This window comes from Artemia franciscana, chromosome 7, assembly GCF_032884065.1.
Source record: "Artemia franciscana chromosome 7, ASM3288406v1, whole genome shotgun sequence".
Lineage (NCBI taxonomy): Eukaryota > Metazoa > Arthropoda > Branchiopoda > Anostraca > Artemiidae > Artemia > Artemia franciscana.
Window position 1 is genome coordinate 37,206,710 of NC_088869.1, and position 27,426 is coordinate 37,234,135.

Consider the following 27,426-nt stretch of genomic DNA (forward strand, 5'->3'; position numbering starts at 1 on the left):
CTTTCTATCACAGAAAACACCTCCGTGAAAATTTCTTCCCTCTTAGATACACCAACCCCGGTAGAATTTCTTCCCGACAGTCCAATCCTTGCTGAAATCCCCCCACAAGATTTCTTGCGGACAATTCAGCCTGAAAAATTCTCCTTAGTATACTTTCATTTGAAAAAGATTCGAATTTCTTATCGTTTTCGTTATCACTCTGGAAGTCCTTCCTTGGAAATGTTTTCCCAAAAATCCAAACACGCTGGAAATAGCCCCTGGATAATTCACCCGGAACATCCCCACATGAAAAATTGAGTTGGTAAAGAGAAAGTAAGATAATTAAAATAATTTCGTATAGAAATTCTGTCAAATCCCCCCAGTGTAAAATTCCCCCTGGAAAGCTCACTCTACGGAAATTTCCCTCCCAACAGAAAATTATCCCTGTGGAAACCAACCCAAACTACAGAATGCCCCCCAAAGTCAGTATACTTCACGACAAAAAATTCAATGTGTAAGCAATAGGCAAATTTCATAAGATACAGCCCTTTACCTACGGACTGTTGGGGTCATTTTTACTCCTAAAGACATAGTTATTGGATCCTTCAACTATGCTGAACAAAATGACTGACTCAATTTTCACCGGATCACTTTAGGGAAAAGGGCGTGAGACGGGGGCTAGTTGATCCCCAATTAATGTTGGTCCCATAAAAGTGCACTAGAGCTTTAAGTTTCCTTAGAATGCACCCTCTCCCAAGTGAAGGTAGCCTTTTTTGTCTTACGGTGTTGGGGCAGTCCGCTTTCAACCAGCAAAGGCAAGAAACAAACTTTTTACACAACCCCAAGTTCATAGGAATATCAAAGTACAATTTGAATCGATCAAATGTTATAGGAAACGCACATTTCAAACATTTTTCAGCAAACACAGATGCTCGTTCTAGTTTGTTTTTGTTTTTTGTATTCTCAACTCTTTAAAGACAGCGTAGCACAGACATACATAATTCAAAATCGAACCTTTAGTATTCACATACATAGCTTACAGTGTCTTTGTTTATTTCGTTTGCATCTAGCATTACACTTCAGTTGTTCGAAATATCCAAACTGTTCTCTTCCAGCCTGCTTTCTATCTCTATAGCTAGAACATCAATGACAGGATACAATATTGTATTTTTGAAAAAGCTCTTGTACTGTCCCATATGATACTATTGTGCCACAACCTAATTTGTCTAGAGCTTTACGTTTTTGGAGCAGTTCAATAAGTAAAAGGTTCAAATGGGGATTAATTCTTTTAATAGAAAGTTATAAATCTTACAAAAAATACTAGCTATTTCAGTCATATATGCAGTGACCGTCATCAGTAGTAGCCGAATACTACTTACTACTATAATATATTACTATCACTAGTATTACTACTGATGACGATCACTGCATATGTGACCAAAATATCTAGTATCTTTTCTGAAATTTGTCACTATCAATCAAAACAATTTATCCCTATTTAAACTTGAAAGTTTTCTGGGGCAATTCAGGGTCCCTTAGACCACAATTATAAGCTAATACTGGGATATGATTTAACAGTTTAATAAAAAAAACTCTTCTGATTGAAAGGAATGTAGATTATCCAGAAAATCCAGAAAATCCAGAAAATCTGAGCAAGTTTTGGCTGCATTGTGGCAGAAACCTAACATAACTTAAAAATTGTCAGAGATGCCGATTACAAGAGAAAAATTGACGCCAGCTTCCCCTTTTTGATTTTGCTTAAAAAAGCTAATTTTAGAAAAATTACAGAAAATATTTTCCTTGCGTAAATCAGAGTATGAGGGGGTATACGTTTCGGGAAGGTGGGTGCTCCTTCCCGAATATTGAAAACTTCGGGAATTTTCAATAATTTCGAAACATTGAAAAAAATATACATATATTTTTCGAATTCGCCTTATCCTATTTGCAGCAGACATTTAGTACAACATGCTGATGTAGATATAAATGGCCCACAAGTAGCACTGGCATTCTGTGGAACGTATTTAATTTCAACAAAAAACTATAATACGTTTTTTTCAATTCTTCTTTTGAGCTGGTTAAAAGAAATATTTAGTTCAAGTTCAAGTTCTATTTATTTTCATAAAATAACAATAATAAAAACAATATCCCAAAGGGCTCAATGGCCCGTTATTTGGGAAACGGCATACAATAAATAAAGAATCATAAAACCAAATCTAGCTTTCTTTTCTATCTTTGGTAGAAAACCGAAAATAGCGGGAAGTCAGCATGGTATTATACATAGAGGCAGTCACCCATCTAGGGGTATGTATGTGAATCAAAACGTAAGGAACAGGACTTAATAAGCAGTCATAAGGCGTTCCAGTTATAATTAAATAAAAAAAGAACAAGTTTTTTTAAATGAAAGTAAGGAGCGACATTAAAACTTAAAACGAACAGAAATTACTCCGTATATGAAAGGGGCTTTTCCTCCTCGACACCCCGCTCCTTACGCTAAAGTTTTTTATTGTTTTAAAAAGTAGAGTTGCGAGAAAGAATCAAACTTTAGCGCAAGGAGCGGGGTGTCGAGGAGGAAAAGCCCCTTTCATATACGGAGTAATTTCTGTTTGTTTTAAGTTTTAATGTCGCTCCTTACTTTCATTTAAAAAAACTTGTTTTTTTTTACTTAATTTCTGAAAGTTTTTGAATTAATGCATGTCTGATTTCGGCTCTCCGTACATAAATTACTAAAATGAAATTTGCATATTAATTCTTTTTTTGGCTAAATGGCCTTCTCTTAGTTTTGATCAGACGATTTTGAGAAATAAGGGGTGGGGAAGGAGGTCTAGTTGCCCTCCAATTTTTCGGTTACTCAAAAAGGCAACTAGATCTTTTAATTTTTAACGAACACTTTTATTAGTAAAAAAAAACGTAACATAAGAATTAACTTACGTAACAAACGTACATAACTTACGTAACTTACGTTACGTTTTATCCCAATTCTTTAAGAATGACCCCTAAATCAGAAAAGCCGTAGAATAAATAGTTGAAATTATTTAAAATTTTTTTAGCATAAAGAGCGAAGTATTTATCTCCTCCTAAATACCTCGCTCTTTATGCTAAAGTATTTTTAGAACCCTTCATATGCGTAATAATCTCTGTTCGTTTTAAGTTTTAATGCTTCTCCTTACTTTCAGTTGAAAAAACTTTTCCATGTTTATATTTTCATTTTTTTTTTCTAGTAATGCTAGAAAATCCTGCGCCCTTTTCATTGAATTTCTCTTCCCCCATGAAATACTCCTCCAAGGAAAGATCCTCCCATATAGCCCCCTCCCCTGAACCCCACATCCAAACCAAAAAAATCCCCCTGATAACGTCGGTACACTTCCCAGTAACCATTACTGTATGTAAACATTGGTCAAAGTTTGTAACTTGCAGCCCCTCCCCCAGGGACTGTGGGGTAAGTCATCCCCAAAGACATAGTTATTATGGTTTTCGACTATGAAGAACAAAATGGCTATCTCAAAATTTTGATCCGTTGACTTTGGGAAAAAAAGGAGCGTGGGAGGGGGCCTAGGTGCCCTCTAACTTTTTGGTCACTTAGAAAGGGCACTAGAACTTGTCATTTCCGTTAGAATGAGCCCTCTTTCAACACTCTAGGACCACTTGGTCGATACGATGACCCCTGGGGAAAAAAAAAAAAAAAAAAAAAAAACAAATAAACACGCACCCGTGATTTGTCTTCTGGCAAAAAATACGAAATTCCACATTTTTGTAGATTGGACCTTGGAATTTTTTTATAGGGTTCTCTGATACGCTGAATGCGATGGTGTAATTTTCGTTAAGATCCTATGACTTTTAGGGGGTGTTACCCCCTATTTTCCGAAATAAGGCAAATTTTCTCAGGCTCGTAACTTTTGATGACAAAGACTAAATTTGATGAAATTTATATATTTAAAATCAGCATAAAAATCCGATTCTTTTGATATGTCTTTTAGTATCGAAATTCCGTTTTTTAGAGTTTCGTTTACTATTGAGCCGGGTCGCTCCTTACTACAGTTCGTTACCACGAACTGTTTGATTAAGTAAACTTCAAGCTATATTGGATTTTCAATTTCATATTGGAATTGAAAGTTAAGACAATTAGATAATTTCTGGAGAGAATCCCCCCTCCTACAATCTTCCATGACCAAACTACAACCAATTTTACCTATATCACTCTTGTATAATTATTATTATAAAAACAACTAAGTCATACCTTCTTTTTCATTTTTTTTTTCATTCAGGAAATTATATTCACTGCATATCTAACGTCTTTTTTCGTCTATGACTCTATTTCTGTCTTAGTTCAAGATAATTTTTGCCATATTTGTTAAATTTCGTTGGTTAAAGATTTGAAAATCCATCTGAGCCTTGGAGCAATCCATGCCAGAGATCTTTATTTCAATGACTTCTACGATTTTCATAAATATCGGCCTTTCTCATTTTAACTTCTCATTTATTGCAGTGTGTTACCTTAAACTGTATTATATTTAACAAGGATTATTGAAGCCATAGAATGATAAATCGGATGTTATGGTTCCACACATCAGTAACGATATTGATGAATTCAAAAATAATATCACCAAAAGTATTATTGATTACTCTTAAATTTTCGTCAAACTCCAAAGCTAATTTTTTTAAAAGAGAAAAAAAGTTTTAAAAGACGAAAAACGTGAATTGAAATATCCACTTTTGATAGTTTCAAAACAAGAAAATCTAATCTCAAACTGATAGATATTAGGAGGTAAAAGAACCTTAAATATCAAGGAAACAGGTTTGATAAATATTAGGAAATCTAATAGACCCCTGTTTTTTTTTTACATTTTTGGATTAAAAACAAGCATGGATAAAAAAACAACATATTTTTGAAGTAAAGGTCATAGTTGAAAACCTAAAACGAGCAACAGTTTTAAAGTTGCTTACCTTTTTAAAGTTGCTTAACAAATTATGTTTTTTCCGAGTTATTGAAGGGTGGGCAACTTCCTCCCTTTTGCCTCTCCTTCCAAACAAAGCCACTGTTGGAGGAAATAGTATAGCAGTTGTGCTACAGTCTATTTTTAAGCAAATATAATACTCTTATTAGAATTTCGGAATACAGTATTGATACAATAAAATCATTCCCCCCCCCTGTATGCGGCCTAAATTAAATATCAACTTGTTTTTTATAGGGTATTACATTGCTGAAAAGTCATCAACGTCAATTTCAAGCTTACTAGAGAGACCGAGTATAAGATGTGTTTTATTTGCGTCAAAATGTCTCTATTTTTTAGGCTGTAATCATAAACAATATCCCATCCATAAGCTCTTGGTTGTCAGAAAAATAAATTCTGAGTCCATATTCAAGGAAGGCAATTTTTCCATGTTTTTTTCTATGCACAAGACTTCCTCTAGCCCAACGGCTTATAGATAAAAGTTTTAAGCTTTCAAAAAATATTTTGGTCCTTTTTCGGACGAATCAAAATTTAAAAGACGAAGATCTTTTGTCACTCTTGTTCCTTTCCCTAAATATAGCATTCACATTTTCTATACCTTCCCCAAAAACTCTCTGGGTCCCTGATCTATTAACCATAAATAGATTCAAAACTCCACTAGGGGCTTATTGCTAAAAGTTCTAACAATTTTATGTAAATAAGAGGCATGAAGTTTCGGGCCCTTGTTGCATTTGCCTAATCTTTCCTTGGATGTTCCAAAGTTTCAGTTCAATCCTAACCCATCGTTTCCAAAGGGCTTCCCATTTGCTATTTTGATAGCTCTAATGCATAGAAACTAATGCAAAAATTTATGTTTGATTGGCTACAAAAACCCCCTTGGCATTTTAAGCTGATCTTCTAAGCTGCTCCTGAGATGGCATAGATACACTATTCAATAGCTTAGGTACATATAATTTAATACAGACTGTAGTTTCCAAAACAAAACAAAAAGGATGTTCAAGCTACTGAGAGAGAGGCTTACAGATGGTGGATGTATAAAAACCACAAAAATCTTCGATCAGAAACAGTTCACTGCAGCTGTTCAAGCGCAATATCATGCTGCAACACCCCAATAGCTGCGAGGCATTGCAGACATTGAAACAGCACACGGATAGGAACAGGCTAAATCAATATCTATAACCTAAGGAATATATTCAAAGAGCTAACATGAATTAGCCCAGGCTAGCTATGCCCATAGTTTCTTATTTACTTGCAATTTATGGATCTAAAAAACATTCAGTTTAAGATAACGGATGTGATTTCAAACAGCTCAGTAAAAATATTTCATCCCAGCATAGGACCATTCTGATGCATAAGCTTTTAGCAAAAATTAAATAAAAAAAAGTTTTTTTAACTGAAAGTAAGGAGCGACATTAAAACTTAAAACGAACATAAATTACTTCGTATACGAAAGAGGCTACTTCCTCATCAACGCCCCGCTCTTTACGCTAAAGTTTGACTCTTTCTCTCAATTCTTCTTTTTAAAACAGTAAAAAACTGTAGCGTAAAGAGCGAAGCGTTGATGAGGAAGCAGCCTCTTTTACATACGAAGTAATTTCTGTTCGTTTTAACTTTTAATGTCGCTCCTTACTTTCAGTTTAAAAAACGTGTTTTTTTTTATTTGATTTCCGAACGTTTTTGAATCAATGCATGTTTTGATTTTGGCTCTCCGCAGAGGAATAATTAAAACGAAATTTGCATTTTTTTTTTTTTTTTTTGGCTAAATGCCTTTCTCATACTTTTGATCGAATGATTTTGAGGAAAAAAGAGTGGGGGAGGAAGCCTAGTTGCCCTCCGATTTTTTGGTTAATTAAAAAGGCAACTAGAACTTTTAATTTTTTACGAATCTTTTTATTAGTAAAAGATTTACGTAACTTATAAATTAGCTTACGTAAAGAACTTTTGTAATCTCATTTTTTTATTGCATATATGAGGGGGTTTGCCCACTCGCCAGTACCTCGCTCTTTACAGATTTACTACAAAAAGGCAACTCGACACCCCGCTCTTTACGCTAAAGTTTTCATTGTTTTAAAAAGTAGAGTTGTGAGAAAGAATCAAACTTTAGCGTAAGGAGCGGGGTGTCGAGGAGGAAAAGCCCCTTTCATATAAATTGTAATTTCTGTTCGTTTTAAGTTTTAATGTCGCTCCTTACTTTCATTTCAAAAAACTTGTTTTTTTTATTTCATTTCTGAAAGTTTTTGAATTAATGCATGTCTGATTTTGGCTTTCCGTACATAAATTATTAAAATGAAATTTGCTATTAATTATTTTTTTGGCTAAATGGCTTTCTCTTAGTTTTGACCAGACGATTTTGAGAAATAAGGGGTGGGGAAAGAGGCCTAGTTGCCCTCCAATTTTTCGGTTACTTATAAAGGCAACTAGAACTTTTAATTTTTAACGAACGTTTTTATTAGTAAAAAATATACGTAACTTAAGAATTAGCTTACGTAACAAACTTTTATATTCTTATATTTTTGATTATATATATGAGGGGGTCTGTCCCCTCGTTAATACCTCGCTCTTCACACTAAATCTTAAGTTTTGTCCCAATTCTTTAAGAATGACCCCTGAATCAGAAAGGCTGTAGAATAAATAGTTGAAATTACTAAAAATAATTTAGCGTAAAGAGCGAAGTATTTATCTCCTTCTAAATACCTCGCTCTTTATGCTGAAGTACTTTTAGAACCCCTCATATGCGTAATAATCTCTGTTCCTTTTAAGTTATGACGCTTCTCCTTACTTTCAATTGAAAAAACTTTTTCATGTTTATATTTTCATTGTTTGTTTTTTTTAATAGTAATGTTAGAAAATCCTGCGCCCTTTTCATTGAATTTCTCTTCCCCCAAAAAATATTCCTCCAAGGAAAGATCCTCCCATATAGCCCCCTCCCCTGAACCCCACACCCAAACAAAAAAATCCCCCTGAAAACGTCGGTACACTTTCCAATAACCATTACTGTATGTAAACATTGGTCAAAGTTAGTAACTTGCAGCCCCTCCCCCAGGGACTGCGGGGGGTAAGTCATCCCCAAAGACATATTTATTATGATTTTCGACTATGCGGAACAAAATGGCTATCTCAAAATTTTGATCCGTTGACTTTGGGAAAAAATGAGCGTGGGAGGGGGCCTAGGTGCCCTCCAATTTTTTGGTCACTTAAAAAAGGCACTAGAACTTTTCATTTCCGTTAGAATGAGCCCTCTTGCAACACTCTAGGGCCACTTGGTCGATACGATGACCCCTGGGAAAAAAATAAACAAACAAATAAACACGCACCCGTGATTAGTCTTCTGGCAAAAAATACGAAATCCCACATTTTTGTAAATTGGACCTTGAAATTTTTTCTGTAGGGTTCTCTGATACGCTGAATGCGACGGTGTGATTTTCGTTACGATCCTATGACTTTTAGAGGATGTTTCCCCGTATTTTCCAAAATAAGGCAAATTTTCTCAGGCTCGTAACTTTTGATGAATAAGAGTAAATTTGATAAAGCTTATTTATTTGAAATCAGCATAAAAATCCAATTCTTTTGATATATCTTTTAGCATCGAAATTCCACGTTTTAGCATCGAAATCCCAAACAGTTCGTTACCACGAACTGTTTGAAAAGGAGGGAACTTGACGGATCACACAAAAACGGCCTTTTTGGCGTGACATAGCAATCCCAGGTAACCAGGTAAAATACTGAACGAAAACCACAGACGAAAATTTATTCAATGCACAAGTTCAACTAGAATTACTTTACCATACCAATCAATTTGGTACCTGTGCTCGTCTACCCTTAGTTTTTCATGCCTATAGCATGCATGAATGAAAACCGGCCTTCATATTTGTCGGCACTATGGAATGTTTGTTTCTTGTTGCAATTTTTAGAATAACCCATTGAAGAAGTAGCTTAAGGCTCTTAACTTCAATAGAATGGTTGGAGGACTTTTGCTTACTAGACCTAGAAGGCTCAACTTCACACTGTTTCGACATGGAGCTAGGAGATTTTCATCAGAAATTCATAAGACTCAGCCAATTAAGAGTATTTTGGTAGCAAACAGAGGTTAGCTGCTGAGATTTATTGTATGGGCTGATCCAGGCCTATTCTCTAAAACTTAGGGGTAGACGGTTGTTTTCTGGACAAACATTAAAATTATTGATTGTGAGGTTTTAGTTAGTTCCAAAAGTGTTGAAATTGTTGTACTAAACTTTTAAGAATTGGCTAGCCTCAATTTTGGCTTATTCAGGTCTTTAATATTTAGCCTCTTCAAAGTTAAGTAGGCTAATAAGCTTGAAATAACAAAAGGTATCAGTTTATGGTAAAATTCTAGTTTAGTGACTTCTTGCTATCTCAGAAAGGGGTTAGGTTAGGAAAATGAAACTTTCAGGGATGGGTCTACAGGCTAAAGTATGTCCTGGGAAGGTATTTTGAAGTTGCCTACCTCCACTCCCTCTCCCTCTAGATGGCCCTGAGCTTTGATGACCTTTAAAAATATATAGGCTATGTTATAAAAGTGAAACCTTACAAAAAAGTTCTTCTGCTTGAATGAAGTAAATTTACCAGCCTAGGCCTACAACAAAATTGTTTTCAGCTTCACAACTTTGCTTGCTCAATCCCAATTTATAAGGTTCTATATATATTGCTTAGAGCAGAGGAGCTACCCCATCTTCAGCTTTTCAAGTTTGTATGCCATTTTCTACAGTTAGGCCTATGTGTTTCTTAGGCTGTTGACAATTTGCCAAGCAACATTGAACTTTTGCTTGCAGAAACCTATAAATGGTTTAGAATAAACCCATTGCAAAGAGAAGCCTTATGTGAAAAATATAAGCTAATGAATCACAAAAAAAAATTCCCCCCTCAAAAATGTTGCCCCTTTTAATGCTCACTGGTTATTGTGATATGCTGCAGTCTGTAGAGTTAATGAACAGTAGCATGAACTCACCACATGCCTCTGCATTGCTAAAGAAAAAGAAGTGATTCTACACTGCAAGGATTTTATACAACATATACAGTGACAAAGACAACCCATTATAGCATATATTATCTTTTTGAAAACACTATTGGTCAACCCTCAGAGGTTAAACTTGATTTTTCAAAATTCCAATACAGAACAGTTTCAGCTGTTTCAGGAGCTGAAAGATTTGGTAATTTGCACCTTCTGTAAGATCCTTTGGCTGTCATTGTTGTCTCTAAATATCAACTTGACTTTTTGGTTCATTGCCTCCCTCTTGACCAAGTAGACTTTGGATTTTTGTTTATTTCTTAACTCAGCCAAAGGAGGAAATAAAGGCTTGTTTGTCATAGCTTTCTCAAAACTTCTGCAAAGTCAGTTTTGAAATTATTTCCTCTTGCCATTGAGTCTCCTCTGAAACTGAGAATTCTCTCTCCAGCAAGATGTTTCTCTCAGGTAGAACAAATTTGCTGAGCTATGTCTTAGTGTTATATGAATGACTAAATTTAACAATATTGAGATCCAGTTGGCTTGCTTGAGCTGAACTTGAATAAACATTCCAGTGGAGAACTTCCAAAAGACTTCTCTGAGTTCTTGGTTCAAATATCTTAATTTAGTAACCCTATTAAGAAGCTGGTTTTGAAGATTTGACAAAGTGGGCATTGGGCATTGTTGTTGCTTAGTTTGCCTATTAGAAATGCAGCTGCAGAGCTTTTTCCATGATGAGCTGCATCAAGTCAAAGCTTTGGAATAGAATGCTTTTACCAATAATAGATACCAATTTTTATTTTTAGTAAACACATTATTACTTCAAAACACATTATTTCACCAATGTTATTCACCATGCTAGTACACAATTAGTTAAGGGACTGTTCTGTCAAACCAATGCGTAAGGGTCATCTTTAGTTTGTACTGATAATTTTTTTTTTAACAATGCCAAAAGTTGTAAAAATGTTTATTCAGAAATGGTTCATTGTAGCTGGTGAAGTGACAAAGCTAGTGGGAACTAAATAAAAAACATGAGTTTTTCAGTTGAAAGTAAGGAGCAACATTTTAAACAAACAGAAATTGTTCTTTATATGAAGAGACCCAATCCTCAACCTTTGCTGTTTACAGTGAAGTTTTGAAGCTCTTTAGAAATACACCTCACCAAATTCAGGAGCCCTTGTGTTTGAAGAGCCTTTCCTAGAGAATTGTGACCAAAATTCAAACCTAAATAGCAACTAAGATCACATTGTCTTTCCATCATAAACATAAACAAGAAGAACAATAGGGATTTTTCTTTCATAAGACAGTTCCCTACAATAATCAACAACAGCAACGCTTTAAGAAATTTATAATAAAAGTTCTTGTGATATTTACCTAGATTTATCAGCAGTCAGTTGAACCAATCTTATACCAAACCATCTTCTAGACAACACTGTAGTGTTTTTTTTTGTGGATGGTGAAGTCCTCCCTTTGAAAGAGTGGCAGACAGTCTGGTTTTATAATATCAATTTTTCTCTTCTTCTTTTTATTTGTATTAAAGCTTATTCTAATAGGCAATGCATAGAACACCACCCAAAAAAATCCCCCAGACCCTACCCCAAGTACCACTGAAAACATTCAACCCCTTGGCTGGTCAAATCAACTTTCTCAAAGCTCACATGAGGGGTCATTGAATAATACAATGGTGGAAGTCGGGGCATATGTCACAATACAGGATGAGACTGAAAATGAATTTCAAGAGGTCCTATCAAGAAACTCAAAAAAAAGGAAAAAGATTTCACCAATCAAAAATAATACCCCTCCCCATGATCCAACATTCCCCTCACAAAACCTTGGAATTTACTTAAAAATCACTCCAGATACCCCATTTGAGATAAAAAAGATAGCTCTCTTGAGGGTTGCAATCTTTAAAATGTTAAAATCAATGTTTTCATTAAACATTAACCATGATGGATCTCTGCTAATAGCCCTTCAAGATTCTAAATCAGCAGATATATTACAGAATTCAAAATCTCTTCTTAACATACCAATAAAATCTGTTCTCTGGACCCCAAACCAAAACCCAACTAAAATAGTAGTGTATAACATCCCTCCAGAAATTCCTATTCAGGATCTAAAAGAAGGACTCTCTGACAGAACTGGTAACCCAATCTCAGTAGCTGATGTAACCCAATTGGGTAAACCAGATGCCCATGGCCAAAAGTTAAGCAAGTCTTTCTTATTCACACTAAGAGAAGAAAATAATAACCTGGATCAGATATTCCTATTTGGACAAAGGAAACCCCACAAGCCCTACAAGCCAAAACCTATCCAATGCCAAAAATGTCTAAGACTAGGACACACAAAAAACACATGCAGTGAAACATTACATGAATGCAATTCTTGTAAAAACTCCCACCCCACTGGAATGACAAATTGTAAAAACAATCAGCCAAAATGTATCAACTGCAATGGTCCCCACGTTTCTACTAATAAAACTTTATGCCCTGTATATAAAAAACAAGCACTAACACTCCAAATAGCAACAGAAAAAAACATACCTTACCCTTTTGCAGCAATGGAAGCAAATGCAGCTCAATCACACTTGACCAAAAACTTTATGAAACCACCCAACCCTCTCACCCACAGACCAACCATTCTACCAAAAGCTTCAAGCACCCCCAATAAGACTCCTTCCTCAAAGCAACCAAGCTCACATTCCTATAAGAGAGATTCACCCTGGACAAACCTTCTAGCCTCTACAGGTAATGATAGAAGATCAGAATGGCCACCTCTCCCAAGTAGTAATGAATCAGAAGTATTAACGGGTATTAATCAAATTATCAACAAAAAGCCAGATGAAAATCCAAATGAATTAACACCTAACATGTGCCTATTTATACTAAATTCTAATGCAGTACAGTCAATGAACCTAAAACAACCACAAAAAGCAAAAATAATAAGCGAATTGGCAAAATTGTACCTACCCAATCACATGCATATCCAAGCAAAAAAAGATCTTGCTCTGCTCCTAGCAAAGCTAAAGATTGATACACAGCAAAATGAAAATTAAAACAACAAAGCAGCATATTTCAATACTTCAGTGGAATGTAAGATCACTTTCAGAAAATAAGTTAAATGAACTTTTATCTTTTATGAATAATAATTTCATTGATATTGCTTGCCTTCAAGAAACCCATTTGACTAATAACCAACAAACAAAGCTTCCAGGATATACTATCCTGAGAAAGGATAGGTCTTCACAGAGAAAAGGAGGTGGCGTAGCTATAATTTTAAATAATAATATTAAATTTTGCAGTATTAATTTCCCAGATTCTTCAAATGATGTTGATGTTATTGGTATCATTGTCTGGATAAATAATACAAAAACATACATATTAAATCTTTATAACCCCAATGGCCAGACTACAGATGCCATGGATTTTTTCACTTATATTACTAATTCTAATATGCTAAAAAACATAATCATCTGTGGGGATTTTAATGCCCACAGTCTTCTGTGGGGGGATAAGCCAGCAAATAAAGCTGGTAAGCTTATTGAGAGATTGATTTCAAATAATGCCGATTTAGCAATTGCTACCCCTCCTAATCTAAATACATATTTTAACCCCAAAAGTGGCAAATTCTCAACTATTGACCTACAAATTGTTTCGATAAATATATTAAATAAAATTTATATTAAGAAAATTGAGAATCTATGCACTGACCATTTTGCAATAGTATCCTCTTTAAATGAACCAGCCAACATTCTCCCACACATCCCTAAATATGTCAACACCAAAGCAAATTGGACCATGTTTAGAAATAAGCTTAATGAAGAAGTCCTAAGTTTAACCCAGAAATCTCATACCTCAGTTGTAACTGCTGACACGTGTGCTGAAGCTATGACATCAATATTAACAAATGCAGCTAATCAAGCTATCCCAAGAAATTCACCTAGGAAAACCATCCCTAAACACACCCCTAAAGCATGGTGGACAAAAGATTGCCAAATTATTTGGAGAATAAAAAATGCAACTAGGAGAGCATACCTAAGAAAACCATCCCCTGCCACATATTTAAGTAAATTACAAGCAGAGGCTAACCTCAAGAGAACAATAACTAATGCTAAATATAATTATTGGAATAATTTTGCAAATAATCTTTCCAGAGAAACATCTGAGCCAAGAATACATAGACTTATAAGCAAAATCTGTGGGAAAAAAACATCCTCCAACCCTCTTATGTATGAACTAATACATGAGAATTCCTACTATGATTATGACTTTGATAAGACAAAATTATTTGCCTCCCTTTTCTCAAAAAAGCTAACATCAAAAAACAAAAATATCACCACACAAATCATGACAAATCCTATTTACCAGCCCTGACCAGGTTCAGATTATATAAACCATCCCTTCTCAATACATGAATTGAATAATGCTATACAGCATATCAAGGCCAATGCTACAAGTAGCTATGATAATATACACCCTATATGGTTAAAGAATCTTACCCCTTTGTACAAACAGGAGCTCCTAAATTGCTATAACCATGCATGGGCTACATCCACATTCCCTAATAACTGGAAATGTTCATCTCTCATACCAATTTTAAAGAAAAACAAACCTAAACATGACTCTCAGTCATATAGACCCATAATGATTACCCCAGTGCTGGGAAAATTAATGGAGAAAATGATTTACCATCGGCTGCTATGGTTTGTTGAGAAGAATAATCTGATACCTCATACTCAAACTGGCTTCAGGAAACACCACTCATCAACAGATGCTTTCATAGTGTTAACAAATGCAATAAATGAATCCCTATCAAAAAATAATGTCTTAACTGCTGCTTTCCTAGATTTTGAAGGAGCTTATGATAATGTTGACCACCAGATTCTCTTAGTTAAACTTAGGTCCTTGGACTACCCCCCAAACTTATATCCTTCATAAAATCCTTTATTGAAAACCGAAGTTTCATTGTTTGTGTAGGTTCAGCCTCTTCACCCAAAACTTCAATAACCAAAGGCCTTCCACAGGGTGCAGTCCTGAGCTGCCTCCTATTTTCACTATTTCTGTGGGACATGAACCTCCCACATACCAATCTACAGTACGCTGACGATCTGGTATTATGGGCAACTGGCAATACCTTCGAGATTGCTCATTCAAAGTTGCAAAATGCACTTTTCCAATTTGAAAAGTTCTCCCAAAAGTCCATTTTACCTACTGCACCCACAAAGTCAAAAATTATCCAATTCCACCATAAGCGAAATCATTATGATGCTAGGCTAACATTAAATGGAATACTTATCCCAGAGGACAATCAAATTAATTATCTAGGGCTCATACTTGACCAAAAACTAAATTTCCACCTCCACATTACAAATACAATAAAAAAGTGCTATAGAAAAATAAGAATAATTAAAAGGCTACTAGCCACACCTTGGGGCTGTAATGAGAAAACACTACTCCAATTTTATAAATCATATGTAAGACCCCATATTGATTATGGCCTCATAGTATATGGTGCTTGTGCTAAGACCCACATGCAAAAAATCGAAACGACGCAAAATGATATAATTCGTCTTATATTTGGTCTTAGGAAACCAACAAAAACTAAGTTTCTGCTTACTGAGAGTGGACTATCACCAATAAATGAAAGAAGAAGTTCTCTACTAATTAAGTACCTTACGAAAATTGAGGCCAATGATTCTCATACCCTGCATAACTGGTTAAGAAATCCATCTATGTTTAGAGGCGTTGCAAATGAATATGCAAATATCCAGAAGAAGTTCCCAGTGCCAGTAAAATCTATTGCACCCACATTCCCCCACCCCCCCCCTTGGAGTTGGTCAACCCCCATAATAAGGACTGACTTCTCAAAGTGGATCAAAGAACTTACCCCCATTTCCTTCATTCAGAAAAAATTTGCCGAGATAAATAATGTTGCTTATAAAAACCATTTCCAAATTTTTGTAGATGGGTCCAAAATGAATGAGAAAGTGGCAAGCGGAGCATTCTTCCCAACCCATAATATCGCTTTAGGAGAGAGATTACAAGATAATTCATCTGTAATGTCTGCCGAGCTAAATGCCATAATCATGGCATTAGATTTCCTCATGGTTAATGAATATATGAACGTTAATATTAAAAATATTATAATATATTCTGACTCTTTGTCAAGCCTTGAGCTTCTTTTGTCAGCTTCTCAAAATAAGATGGATATTGACACATTTCTTTGTCTTAGGATTATTGATATTTTTGCTTCAAAAGGTATTTTAACTCATATACAGTATATTCCAAGCCACTCGGGTATAATAGGTAACCATAAGGCAGATGAAATAGCAAAAAATGCTTTGAATATTGACCAGCCAAGTGGGAGACCAATCCCCATTAGAGATATTTACCGCTGGAGACTTACAGAGGTACTGATAAATAATAAGAATCCTACCCTATCACCTTTCCCAAGTAAGCACCTTTCCAAGATTTATCATAGAATTCGGTCAGGTTCAAATGGGCTAAATTTTCAGGCATTTTCTTATCAGATCCCTAATTCAAGTGGCGAAGTTCCCTCGTCCCCCCTTTGCAGGTCATGTAATCTTAAGAATGAAACAATAGATCACTGCCTATTTGAATGTAATATGCTGACGTCTGCACAGTATACCCTGCAATGTAAAATGTTAGAATGCTTCAAACACCACAAAATTCCACTAACAGCCAAGAGTCTTGCTGACCATACTCTCTCGCAGAGCACAGAGATCAATATATACTCTCTTATAATTCAACTGCTGGTATCAAAAGATATACTTCAAGAAATCTGAGCAGATACAAATCATATAAGACAAACCAGCTCCATAGCTCTGTCGATTTCACAGAGTGAGCCAAAAGGAAAAGGGCTAAATAGTATCGACTGAAAAGCCCGTCTGCTGAATAAGAAGAAGAAGAAGACAGTGGAATTCAAATTTGAGTGAATATTTTGTCCCTATGTCCAAGGGCCATCATCAGCAAAGCATAAATATATAAAAGAAAAGAGACTTACAAAAATATAAAACCAATCAAATTAAAAAATTTTCATTTTAGTTTTATTTGTTGTATGTTGTTGTAAGTCTTTTTTCTTTTATATATTTATGTTTTGGTGAGGACAGCCCTTCAACACAGGGCCAAAATATTCATTCAAATTAGAATTGCACTGTCTTACAAAAATAATTCCCTATTGTTCTCCTTGTTATTGATGTTTGTGAAAGTTGAACCTTAGCAAAAACAATGAGGGTTGAGGATAGGCACCCCTGTTCATATATTTGATATTTTCTGTTCATTTTAAATTTAAATTTTGCTCCTTTATATTGGTTGAAAAGGCTTGTTTGTTGTTTTTGTATTTAGTTTTTGACTATTTCTCAGATCATATCAAAAATCTCCTTCCCTCCCTCCATTAAAATCTCCCTGGAAAATTCTTCCTAAAAACTTCCTTCCACTGAAAAATTTCCTGTGTATTTCCCATTAAAAAATATTGTATTTAGACAATGGGCAAATTAATTAATTTACAGACCTTGCAATTATGCTGAATCAAATTGCTAACTTAAAACCCAAAACAAGCAGAAATTAACAGTCATTGCAAACATAAAGATAAAAGACATAAATACAAATGGACAGATAAATCTTAAAATGAGTAAAAATTAAATTGAATATTCAAGTAAAACTTAAACACTGCCCTAACTGCAAAAGTCTAAAGCCTACTGTATCATTTGCATTTTACTGAAAAAGAATTGTACTAAATATTCTTTTACATTTATAACTTTGAAAAATAAAAATTGAGGTAAAAAAAAAAATATTGAATTACTGTGTTTCCAGGGATTAGTATCATTATATACAAAATATTCAATTTAATTCAGCTAGTTCTTTCCAGTCATCTTGATTATTATGGTTATTTATCTTTTACTTGTCATTGATCTTTTAGAAAACAAAGCACACTGTTTAAAATGGATTTTATTTTCAAGTTGTAATATATAAAAGAAAATATTTGTAATCTAGCTTTATTCTTTTAAGTAAAGTACAAATGATGTGGTAGGCTTTAAACTTTTACAGTTAGTTTAGGGGGAAAGGGACTGTAGCCAAAATCCTGTTTTTAATGATTTTTATTTGCTTTAAGTTTGACTTGAATATTCAATTTAATTTTACTCATTTAAGATATAATAAAAAAAAGAAATCACCAATGCAACAGCACAAACGCATAAATAAACATACATTATAAAAAAAAACAAAAAAATACAAAAAAAAAACATATAACAAAAGAGAAAGACAGAAGGAGAAGGGAAGACTGTTTTCCTAGTTTAATAATTAATATAGATCAGTACTTGAATGAGGCCTTAACCCTACTTGTCCATCCAATTACATAGGTCAAACAGCATAGCCATACACAATTAACCATAAAGAATAATCCATGGACAGGTAGTCATGTTGTAAGTAAGTATAAGTCATCATTTACCAAATATTAAAAACAATAAAAAAAGAAAAATAATTCAGAGGCAACAACCCAGCACAAGGGCCCATCAGGAGAATACAAACTTGTCTATAGGGTTTTGGCACTTTAAATTCGGTAGGGTTTAAGCACTTTAAAGAATAATCCATGGACTGACATTCATGTTGTAAGTAAGTATAAGTTGTCATTTACCAAATACTAAAAACAATAAAAAAGACAAATAATTCAGAGGCGACAACTCAACACAAGGGCTCATCAGGAGAATACATACTTGCCTATAGGGTTTTGGCACTTTAAATTCCCTACCCGGGCATGCCTACCATAAATTCCCTATGGTACTTTCATGCTAGGCATCACTCCCAAAATATATGACTATGAAAAAACAAATGTAAAACAACGAAGTAACTCCAGAACTAGCTTATCATATCTTGGTTTTGGCCCTTGTGTATTTATATTAATCTGAATGATCATACCTGTCCAAGATCTATATTAATACTGAACAATTATTAATAATTTTACACTATATCAAATTGTCTCTATTGATGCAAATGTGACCTAAATAAAATTCATGGAAATGAATGCAAATTAAGACCTTTTGAAAATACAACATATGCAAATTGCCAAGTTAATTTATTTGCAGAGAAACCTCTTAAAATCAATTTCTGGCTCAAAATTTTACATTTTTAAGATCAATATAACTACTACAAATCCTTGCATATCTAAGTAACTGTGAATAAAATGCTGAATATGTGATATTTGAGTGTATATTACTTTTAGGGAATGGGAAATTAATCACTTCATAATCAAAATCATCCATTTTATTATACAATTTAAAACCTAATTTGTTATTATCAGAAATATTAATATTAAAATAATTCTTATCCATCATATATTTATATTTGACTTGACTGAAAAACAAGTCAGCTATAAATGGGCTGGCATTCCCCCCCCCCCCCCCATGGGAATTCCATTGGGTTATTTTGGGTTAGAACTGTTATAGGAATTTATTTCTGCTAGTCTTGAGTTCTTGAGTGTTTGCCTCAGGTGGCCTGGTGCTGTGGTGAGTTATTAGTAGTAGTTGTAATAGCTGTGTTCAATAGAGGTCTTTCCTTTTCTTTGAAAAGCTTCTTTATATGGAAAGTTTTGTTAACACACACAAGGCCAAGGGAAATAGCAAAAAGCTGTACCTTTGCTAAATTCTATTTTATAGGGTCTTTAAAAATTTGCACAGGTGTGCCTAAAAGGTGAAACTCAAGATGAGTGGCTTCTGATTATGTTAGAGCTTGATGAACAAAACTCTTAGGAATGGATCCCTTTCCAAAATGAACTTGCCTTTGATGATCCTAGAAAGTTGTTATGTTATGAAAGTGAAGCCTTCAAAAATAGATTTACTGTTCAGATGATCCACAAGGAAAGGGATTTGAACCTTGTATCTCTGCACTATTTTTTAAATTTAGAAAAATACCCTTAATATGGCCGTAAATTCCTGTTAAGACTAAGAATTATGTTTTGAAAACTAGAGTCAAAGAAAAGATGCTAAAAATCTAACATTCACGCAAAGAGTCTTTTAAATGTGTTAGGTAACAGACTTGTCATGTAATCTTCTGGGCCCTAGACTTAGGGAAGGACAGAGAGAGTAGCTTGGCAACACCTCCTCAGGGCACTGTTTACAATGTCTATGGCTAAGGTCTTTGATAAAATGTCTCACTGCTACCTGATGACTAGGCTGTCAGTATATCAGATAGATAATAATGTTGCCTAGTGGATCCACAGCTTCCTATCCGATAGAATCCAAATTGTTGCTGTATATGATGAAAGAGGTAACCTCATCTACTTCTCACCAGTTCATATTAAGAGTGATGTCCCCTAAGAGACTACACTAGTCCCAATACTGTTTAACCTCTACATAAATGGTGCTCCTGAGGTGGTCAAAAACGGTTTGGAACTATATGCAGATGGTTCCGAACTCTTTGGTTCAGCAGCCTCAACAAAAAATTGCTCTTCTATTCAAGAAGATCCCAACAACCTCTGTCTGTGGGTAACAACCTGGATGCTCAAGTTCAACCCATGCAATTGCAAGATCCTGCATCTCAGTCCAAACAATCTCTGCCATAGTTATCACATGGTTGACTCTGGAAGTGCCAATATGCCCATTCAGAGTCCCAAGGAAGAGCATGATCTAGGAGTAACCATTGATGATAATCTTAAATTTCATAGTCATTGTTGGGACCAAGCAGCTAAAGCAAACAATGTCCTTGGTTTGATCAAGCATTCAGTGACAAGTTGCCAAACAAGAGTTATCAAGAAGATTTACACAGACCTTGTTCACCCATTTGTTCAGAGTTTGGCATTTCAGTTGCCAACCCACAATGTAAGTGTGAGATGAAGAAACTGGAGAAGGTCTAGCATAGAGCAACCAAGCTCCCTTTTGCCAAACAACAAATCCCCTACAAGCAACAACTGGAAAAGATTGACTTGCTTACCCTAACATACCATTGAAAGAGACGAGATGTAATCTTTGTATTTAAGATGATGACCAGTGGCACCATTAAGCCCATTTTTGATCACAGCAAATCCACCAGAACATGAGAAACCCTAATAAACTGCATAAAAAAATTAAGAAGAAAGCATGAGAAGTTCAACTTCTTCACCAATCATATTGTTCCACTTTGGAACTCATGCAGTGAATCTACCATTTTGGGCAGATCAGTTGATGGCTTCAAGATTGGTGGCAACTGTGATTGGAGCAGCATATCATGGAAGACATAGTGGGACAAACCAGTACCATCCAGCAAGGTTTATTAGGTGTGAATGCTCAGTTATGGCACTATGTGCAAACTGCCACTTGTCACCCTCTACCACATGGCATACTCATCCAAAGTTGATGTTGGGCCATGGCCTCAACTTTTAACTGTCCAGGCAATGACTGGTGCAGGCCAGTCACACATCTGGATAATGGCTGCTACCAAGTGGGTATAAATTGCAGAGCTTACACTGCCTGAGCCACCCACCCTTTTAGCCCTCAAACATGCCTGGTCAGCAATACATCTAGTGACACCCAACGACGAAACCAAACTGTCCTGTGTATATGTAAATAGTGATGATCCACTCATGAACTGTGACATGAATACTGAAGTCAATGTTACCTGGCGACATCTATAGGTACTTCAACCTTCATTGCTAGAAGACGTGATTTAAGGTAATTTGAGGAAAGGTAGTAGTTTTTGGTACCCATTTGACTCATCATGTATCAAACAACGAGCTACAAGAAAAACGTGGTTCCATCCCACTTTCTTGGTCTATTGTGAGGAAAAGGCTGAGATGGCTAGGATACATTTTGTTGATGAAGGATGAAAGACTGCCAAAGATAGTTCTTTCTAGCTATTCATGCAGGGTCAAATGAAAAGTAGGTTGCCCCTTAAAGAGGTGGGAAAAAGTTGTAAGGAAAGATTTAAAGGAGATTGGAACTTCTTGGGAGGGTTTAAAGGGTGTAGCTTTGAATAGATTGGGGTGTAGGAGGAGCATGTATAGCCTTGTCGGCCTCAAGCAGCTTGGTACTGCAGTAAGTTTCTATTAGTAGTTGTTTTAAATGCTTTAATGTGGTGCAAATCGTCATTATCCTGTTTTCAAACAACATATCCACAAGTTAGGAGACAGAACATAAAAAAAATTGCAAGGATTGAAAGAATTTTAACATCATAGTATTCCTATTTGGAGTAACAGCTTTATTAAGACATGTTTTCCACTATATTACATTCCTTGGAATTCTAGTGGATTAACACCTTTCTTTTAGATACAACATCATGAAATCTATAAAATTGAATGAAGAAATTTGGGCACCATTAGGAAACTCAAGTACCATATGTTTTCCTTTGGCCTGTCTTAGGATTCTTTAAGTAGACACTGTTAAAGACATTGTTATATGATTTTTAGACTGTTGGTAACAAAACAGCTATCTCACAATTTCAATTGAATGTGTTTTGGGAAAAGAGGATGCCAGGAACTGGGGCTAGTTGCTTTCCATCATGTTTGACTCTTTAAAAGAGCTATACATTTCAAATCAAATGAGCCTCTTCCAAAGTTCACATGACCACCCCTTCCATAAAAAAGAAACTTATATGCCCCTTGGGCATAACTTACAACATTTACCCCTAGACTCTGGGGGAATCTGTCCACACCAAAGGTGCTATTATTTTTATCGGACACATTCTTGGAAAATACGACGTAGGGTGAAGGGACTGCTGTCATCACTTTGATTCTTAAAAATGGAAATAGAACATTTGATTTCTAATCCAATGAGCTTGCTCTAGAGTTTATACTACCACCTCTTTCCATAACAACCTTATATGCCTGGGGATAACTTATAACCCTTGTGCTGAGGGCTCAGGGGAAGGATGTCATCCTCAAAGACAGAATTTCTAGGCCTTTCAACTATGCTGAACAAAATGGCTATCTCAAAAATCTGATTAGATGTGTTTTGAGAATTGATGGGTGTGGGGATCTTGTTGCCCTCCAATCACTTTCAACTGTTAAAAAAGGCACTTTCAATTTTTAGTCAAATGAGCCTTTTTTGCAGTTTCTATGACAACAAATGCCCATCTCAAAATTTCTATCAGATGCATTTTAGGAAAATAGAAGGTTGGGGGGGGGGGTACCTGCCCTCTCATCACTTTCAATCTTCAAAATTGTACTGGAACTTTTGATTACCAATCCAATAAGCCCCCTCTGAAATTTATACAACTGCTCTTTACATATAAATCTTATATGCCCCCAGTGCATAACTTACAACCCTTGCCCTGGGGGCTCTTTGGGGGGTTGTCATCCTCAAAAGTCATAATTTCCAGACCTTACAACTACGTTGAACAAAATGGCTATCTCAAAGTTTTGATTGGATGTGTTTGGGGAAATGGTGGTTGTGGGAAGCGGTGTTAGTTGCCCTCCAATACCTTCGACTATTAAAAAATGCACTAGCCCTTTCAATTTCCTATCAAATGATCGTTTTTAAAATTTCTATGATAACTCCTTTGATATGAGATGTCCTGATCTAAAACAAAACAAAAATAAACAATACATTGTGCCCACATTGCTCTTTACTAAGGAAGCATTATTGTGCAGCCTATGATAAGTCACAGACCAATCCCCTTCAGGGACACACTGATTCAGATGCAAAAGCAATCCTGGCATCACACAACAAAGTTGTATGCCTTCTTTTAAGACAAGGAGTGAAACTATCCTATGCCGTTGAATAAGAAGTAGTACAATAGGCCTTACCCACCATACTTTCCCCTGCAAGATACCCACAATATGTGAAGCCCCTCCCCTATCCTTGCTCTGCAGATTTTTTCTAAAAAGAAGATGAGACTCTGAACCACTTAATTACAAATGACATTACTCCAGAGATAAAATCCAATAACAGCCATCTACAGTAGCTGGGAATATTCCAGGGTCTAGGTATCACAAGTCGTCACACCAACAGCACACTCATGTAACTAGAGGTAATTCTAGAGGGCCTTCCTAGAGGGAGGTCTACTTGGCCCTCTTTGAATTTTCAGACTGCTAGACACATTCTAGTTGTTGTCATTACTTGAACCTCTCTGAAGTCCTCATTTTTTTTTATACCACTACCAGCATCAAATTCATACGGAAAAGTGAATAGGCTAAAATTGGCTTGTATCCAAAGGCATCTATTTTAAAAGAGGAAGAAGACTAATTATGTTACTATAATTTTATTCAATACTGTCTTTATTGGAAAAACTCTTTCTTTTATGAACAAATTCTTCTCTGTGACAAAAAGACTTGAGTGATCATGCTAGAATAGAAAGCTTTACACAAATTCATGCCTGCATTTAATTTAAAAAATAGTTGTGATAATAGTAGTAGTGGTAGTGATCCCTAGTAGTAGTGATATAAGTAGTGATAATAACTTGAATGCCCAAACTTTGGTTCTTCTATAGTTCGTCCTAAGCTTCTGTTGGATTGACATCTGTGGATATAACACAGTCCAGGGCAACCAACTGTAAGTAAGGAGCAAATCAGCCCAATAGTAACCAAAACTCTAAAACAGAAATTTTGATAACAATTAATGTGTCAAATTAATTGCCTTTTCCTGCTGACTCCAAAAATATAAAGTTCATTAAGGTTGATGTTACCCATCAAAAACTACAAGGGAGAAAATCTACCTGATTTTCGAAAACATCCCCCAGAAGGTCTAGTAATCCTAATGATAATCGCACCATGAGATTCAGCATATCAGAGAACCCTACTGAAGAGGTTTTCAACTCTTATCTACAAAAGGGGGGTAATTTTGAATGTTTTGCCAGAAGAAAGGTCACAGATGCATGTTTATTCCTTTTTTTTCCCCAGTGGTGATTGCATTGAACCAATGGTCCTAAAAGATTGAGAGAGGGCTCATTCAAACAGAAATCAAAAGTTCTAGTGCCCTTTTTATGTGACGAAGAAGGTCAGAGGGGAACTATCATCCCTTCCACGCCCCCTTCTCCCCAAAGACATCCAATCAAATTTTTTTGATAGCCGTTTGGTTCAGCATAGTTGAAAGATCTAATCACTCTTTGGGAGTGACATGAATCTCTCCCACAGACCCTGGGGAAAGGGCTGTAAGTTATGGAATTTTCCCGTTGTTTACATGTAGTATTTGGTATTTGAAGATATACGGAAATTTCCGGGAGGAATTTTTTGCGAGGAGGGGGGGGGTCACTGGGAGATTTTTTTGTGGAGAGGGAAGTTACTGGGGAAGATCTTCCAGGGGAAAATTTTACATAGGGGAGGGTGGGGATTTCCTGGAATGATTTAAAAAATGGTCAGGAACTTAATATAAAGGAACATGGAATAATTTCTGTTTGTTTTAAATTTTAATGGTGATCCTTGCTTTCATTTGAAAAAAAACTTTTTTTGTTTAATATATTTAAATGGTATTTACTTTAGATATTTAAAAAAAAAAATTTAATCTCTGGTATGCTTGGCCCACCATATTTCTAGGTCTTTCCCAGCTATAATTTCTTTGTAATTGCCAATAAAACAAACTTTTGGGAGTCTATGCAGAGGACATGTTCCCAAATACCTCTACCATTAATATCTGATGGTGTCAATCGCTTAAGGTTGTAGCACCATTTCGTGGGTTGGCTGGTTTATTGTCTTCTTTTACCTGTGAATGTTGGAGTATTTTCCAGAGGGATCATCAGATTTCTCTCAAGTGAAGACTCCAAGACTCTTAAAAGTATCTGAAGGATAGATATAAACACATTGAAAATATGGAATATTCGGAGTTATAATAGGTGATCCGGAATCGGCTATTTATACAGGTCCACTGTTTACAGGACTTTATAATAATAAGGAACATGTCCCCAAAATGGAGTGTGACTGATTTGATTGTAGTGTTTATTATATTTATATTTATTCTAAAGTAAAACCTACAGTATTGCATGGTTTCACACTAGCTGTTAGGGGGAGGGGGTATTATAGCTAAGTGCATTTTGTACCGAAAATTCTAACTTTCCAACAGAGGTTCTTCAAACACGGAGGGATCCAGGCAGGATGGATGACCCCCTGGCGTCCTTGGCGTGGTTAACAAGAAATATCAAGGAGGGAAGCGGGCTTACGATTGGACTCCTCCTCTTGTTTATGATATTATTTAAACAAATACCCTATATGAGCCCTTCTATTGTTTTAGATTTGTTATGCAAAAGGTAAATATTCATGTTAAGAATGGATGTTGGGGTGGAATGCAGTCCTTCTCTTGTTTGGCGTAAGCTGCAATATTAAAGACAAGAAATTGTGTTTGATGAAAAAATAGCTTTAAAAAGTCTTGTATCAGTTGAAAGAGAAACGTCTGTTCAAATTTAATAAAAAAAAGAAATATAAACAAAACTGAAAATCTCGTTCCTTGGTGAGAATTCGCAATTTTTAGCCATCACAAACAACCCTGCTGTAAACCAACAGCGAAGAAGCGTCATTTATTTCCATTTGGATGAGAAGTAAGGTAAATTACATGGAGAGCTTAACTTTCTAATTAAAATCTCTTTTCTTTTTTTAAATGCTACCAGAACACACTACTCCAAAAACACAAGCCAGAGCATTAACCTGACATTTATTTTGGTCCAACTGGTGACTTCCCTATATTGGCTGTGTTTTTTAATATTATTTTTTAAGGTACGGTCAATTACGTCATCCCACTAATTCGGGGTAATACACAATAACAACCAGTGTAGGGGGTTAGATTGTACAACAATCTTACATTGTTCAAGTTGCCTCATAAAACAGGGATCTCATCAATGACCATTTATTGATTATAAGCAAAAGTGATAAACCTCAAAAGAATCTAGAGCCGGGACGTTACAGTATTAACCACATTCAATTGCTGCAGGCAAATTTGGGTAGTACATGACCGTCTGAATGTTTAAGCTTTACAAAAAAAATTTCTAGGTGAAATCGCAATTCGAGTTTTTCGAGCATGCACCGAGCTAGGTATAAGATCAGTTGCCATTTACTCGGAACAAGACAAGATGACAATGCACAGACAAAAGGCGGATGAATCTTACCTCGTTGGTAAAGGCTTACCTCCTGTTCAAGCTTATCTAAACATCCCAGATATCATCAGAATTGCCAAGGTAAGGTAACCTACTTATAAAATTAACTGCTATAAAAACGGCTTAATTCCTATAAAAACTTACAACTGTATTATTAGGCATTAGATTCTTATGCCTGCTAGATCTATGAATACCCAGTCAAAAAGAAAACAGTTATTTTGTGTTCTTTTATTATTGAGACATAGATTAGCTGATAATGCAAATTGCATTACCAGAATCTGCATGGTGGTGACCTGTCCATAACACTAAGTATTTGATGACATTCTAATTATATACTAAACCTAGTTTTTTTGTGTTCGTGAACATTTACATCCTGAAATTTGATGGTATTTATAGTATTTTTATGTAATGTATCCAATTTAAGTGAATGATGGATTTTTCCTTGAAATTAACATAACACCATCACTTGCTGCCTTTTGAAAGACACAAATGGAAACTAATCCGGATGATGAAAATCAACTGAAGTAATATATTG

General features: G+C 35.4%; 2 protein-coding genes across 6 annotated transcripts in view; one reads left to right on the plus strand and one right to left on the minus strand.

The window, feature by feature from the left end:
• The window catches only part of LOC136029228 (uncharacterized), a 497,253-nt gene that overhangs the window by 349,322 nt on the left and 120,505 nt on the right, over positions 1-27,426 (minus strand). The window lies entirely within an intron of this gene.
• Positions 8,841-27,426, plus strand: part of LOC136029227 (pyruvate carboxylase, mitochondrial-like) — a 37,846-nt gene continuing 19,260 nt past the window's right edge. Inside the window, exons 1-2 of the mRNA XM_065707438.1 lie at positions 8,841-9,014; positions 26,788-26,972. Coding sequence (XP_065563510.1) covers positions 8,885-9,014; positions 26,788-26,972 — 315 coding nt within the window. The 5' untranslated portion in view covers positions 8,841-8,884. The remainder of the gene's footprint in view (positions 9,015-26,787; positions 26,973-27,426) is intronic.